This window comes from Perkinsus marinus (assembly GCF_000006405.1).
Source record: "Perkinsus marinus ATCC 50983 genomic scaffold scf_1104296936864, whole genome shotgun sequence".
Taxonomy (NCBI): Eukaryota; Perkinsozoa; order Perkinsida; family Perkinsidae; genus Perkinsus; species Perkinsus marinus.
In genome coordinates, this window is record NW_003214027.1 from 1 (window position 1) to 3,398 (window position 3,398).

General features: G+C 41.2%; 2 protein-coding genes across 2 annotated transcripts; both read left to right on the forward strand.

Moving 5' to 3' along the window:
- The first annotated feature begins 98 nt into the window (after nucleotides 1-98).
- Nucleotides 99-2,436, forward strand: Pmar_PMAR010404 (Long-chain-fatty-acid--CoA ligase, putative). The gene is made up of 3 exons (XM_002783647.1): nucleotides 99-1,018; nucleotides 1,070-1,328; nucleotides 1,379-2,436. The coding sequence occupies exons 1-3, from the start codon at nucleotides 117-119 to the stop codon at nucleotides 2,105-2,107; spliced, it is 1,890 nt and encodes a 629-aa protein (XP_002783693.1). The 5' UTR covers nucleotides 99-116; the 3' UTR covers nucleotides 2,108-2,436.
- Nucleotides 2,437-2,513: 77 nt separating this feature from the next.
- On the forward strand, nucleotides 2,514-3,397 carry Pmar_PMAR010405 (long-chain-fatty-acid coa ligase, putative; the record flags this gene model as incomplete). The annotated part of the gene is made up of 3 exons (XM_002783648.1): nucleotides 2,514-2,678; nucleotides 2,732-2,904; nucleotides 2,998-3,397. Coding segments are annotated over 3 exons (738 nt in total), but the record flags the coding sequence as incomplete, so codon positions are not given.
- Between the last annotated feature and the right edge of the window lies 1 nt (nucleotide 3,398).

The following is a 3,398-nucleotide window of genomic DNA, read 5'->3' on the forward strand; positions in this document are numbered from 1 at the left end:
GCTGAGACCTGTCTTGATTTGGTATATCCAATGTAGAGAATCAACCAGACTTCCCTGCTCTTGGTGTACGAGAGTTCCTTGGTTATAAGGATGTTGGTGAGAGGTTCCCTGTTAAAATGTTTGGCAAGACTAATTGGACTACCTTCTCCCAGCTAGGATCCAATCTTAGAGCCATGGGTGCATATCTAAGGAGTATTGGTAATCATGCTCAACCTCATACTGGTAATACTGATGATTGTCAAGGAGCATGCTCAGTCATTATGTTTGAGGATACTTGTGATGCTTGGATCACCACTGCTATGGGTGCATGGAGCCAGGATATGTTCATATCAACAGTATATGGTACTCTAGGTCCTGATGCTGTAGCACAGTCTATTCAAGAGAGTTCTGCTACTACTATCTTTTGTAATAGGAAGAACGTTGGTAAGCTTATCGCTAAGAAGGATGATATGCCAACGTTGAAACATATCATCTATACCAATTGGAATATAGATCCTAAGGACTGCAAGGAGAATCTTACAGGTTTTCAGGATTCTGGAATATCTGTTATTGAATATTATGATGCTCTTAAGATTGGTAATGGTATTGTTGATAAGTATCCTATGAATAAGTGTATAGAAGACTCAGTTGCTGTAGTTATGTATACTAGTGGTACTACTGGTAGACCTAAGGGTGTGGTCATGCCTCATAAATCAATACGTTTTACTATTGCAACCGTTATACCTCTAGTTATTGACTACTTCCCCGACCATTTTACTCATCTGGCTTATCTACCATTAGCCCATATATATGAGCTCGCCGTTCATGTTGGTGTGCTCTCTATGGGAGGTCATATTGGTTATGCTGATCCTCATACTATTACTAGAGCTGGTGCCCGACCTACTGGTGCTTTGGAAGAGTTTAAACCTCATCTTATTATGGGTGTACCTAAGATCTTTGAGGTTATTATGAAGGGTGCTAAGGCAAAGTTTGCCAATTTACCACAATGGAAGAGGGAGATCGCTGCAGCAGCACTTGAGTAAGTAGTCTTAACAGTACAATCTTCATCACCACTTCATCATTGTATCAGTTACAAATACCAAGCCATGACTAGTGGTCGTAGTACCCCATTATTCGATCTAATCCTATTCAATAAGATTAAGGCAGCGTTTGGTGGCAACGTGTCAGTTGTCTTATCAGGAGGTGGTGCCCTTTCAGCCGAAGTTCAGAGATTCTGTCTAAGTGTATTCTCATGCCCTGTTATCCAGGGTTATGGGCTTACTGAGACCTGTGCTGGTGGATGTATATCCCTTATGGAAGATACTAGGGGTTCTAACGTTGGACCACCGGTAAGTTGATAATCGGGCGTTATATGCTGTTATTATTATGAGTATTTCAGGAACCTGGTATTGAGGTAATGCTCCGTTCTTGTATTGATGATGATGGTGAACCTGAGGTCCTCGATAAGGCTGGTCTACCTTATCTTAGCAAGGATAGTATGGATGCTGAAGGTTCCCCATGCTTAGGTCGTGGTGAGGTTATGATTCGTGGACCTAGTGCCAGTAAGTGCTATTATAAGCTACCTGAACTAACAGTTAAGTCTTATCTTCCTAATGGATGGTTTAAGACTGGTGATGTTGGTGAATGGTTACCTGATGGAACTCTACGTATCATTGATCGTGTTAAGAACCTAGTTAAACTGAAGGGTGGTGAGTATATTGCCTTAGAGAATATGGAAAGTATCTATGGTGGCTCGGAATATGTTAATGCTCTTGCTGGTGGAGTTATGGTATTTGGTGATTGTACTATGGATCGTCCTGTTGCCCTTGTTCAAGTTAATATTAAACGTCTTGAGAAGTGGGCTACCGATAATGGTATCGAATATAAGGATGCTGATGATTTATTATCTAACTCTGCAGCTAATAAAGAGGTTCTCAGAGATATGACAGATATTCATAAGAAGAGTAACCTATCACCATTAGAGAAGATAGTTGCCGTTACTCTTATGTGTGATCCATGGACTTCTGATAATAAGTGTATGACTGCTACTCAAAAGATCTCTCGTAGTGGTATATGCAATCGTCATACAGAGGTATTGGAAGGGTTAAAGAAGTGTGGTCGTCGGTGATAATACTGCGGCGTGTAACCAGCATTATGCAATAATGAATAAAGGGGGTCCAGCAGCAGCAGCAGCAGCTATCTCTACTATTGTTTGAATTTTTGGCTCGAGAATGATGACCATGTTGTTGATGATATCGATGTTGTTGTTATGATCTATTTGACTTGATGATGATGTTCAGTAATCCTCATGAGACTTAGTCGACGCATTGACAATATCGTCTACCTCCGCTTCTTGCTTTACTACAACTGTAGCTGTTGTTTACCATAACCATAACTGTCACTTACCACCCTTTTCCAACAAGAGGTATTCATAAAATACTACAAGATTCCACCCTTATACTCAGCTTCGCGTTACCAGTGGTAGCTCATAATCATCACCATACTCTAACATCGTCGTAGTATCCTCTATTAGTATGACTGCTACCAACAAGGAAGCATCATCATCTAGTGTTGGTGTATCTATTGCTATTGGGGTACTCAAGGTCATAGACTCCCTAGCTTGGGTCGTATCGGGAGGGCCATTTAGAAAGCCAAAGCCGGTAGATGCAGAGATGAACTCAGAAAGGGTTGGGGAGGAGGTAGTAGTAGTAATGTCAAAGGTTCATCATACTGGTGGTGGTCCTTATCTCAGAATGGTGATGATATTCGTATGAGAACTGGGTGTAAGGATTTCAAATTGGAGTGTGATTGGGCACCTGGTTCGAAGACCTTATTGGACTTAGTGGAATCAAGTGTTAAGCAATATCCTCATATGAAGGCATTAGGTGTTAGGGAATACCTAGGAACGAAGGATGTGGGACAGAAGTAGTACTTCCAGCAACAGCAGCAGCAGCAGCCTTATTATTATAGTTATTCTTTGTAGTGCTCAGTGCACACCTCTTGTCGTCGTTTCCTTAGGTTTCCTGTAAGTGTATTTGGTCCCACGACTTGGACTACTTACAAGGAGCTTTCTACCAATTATCATGCATTCGGTGCCTATCTACGTTATATTGGTAACAAACCACAAATCCATACTAAAGACTTTGATAATGATCTCCTTGGTGAGTATTCAATTGTTATATTCGAGGACACATGTGATATGTGGATTACTGCTGCTCTTGGGGCATGGACTCAGGATATGCTCGTTACTACTGTTTATGGTACTCTTGGTCCCGATGCTGTAGTACAGGCTGTACAAGAAGGTCAGAGGACTACTCTACTTTTGTACAGGAAGAATGTACATAAGATTATTGCTCGACGTAGTGAAATGCCCTCTCTTAAATATTTATATACACCGATCTCAATGTGGATCCTAAAGA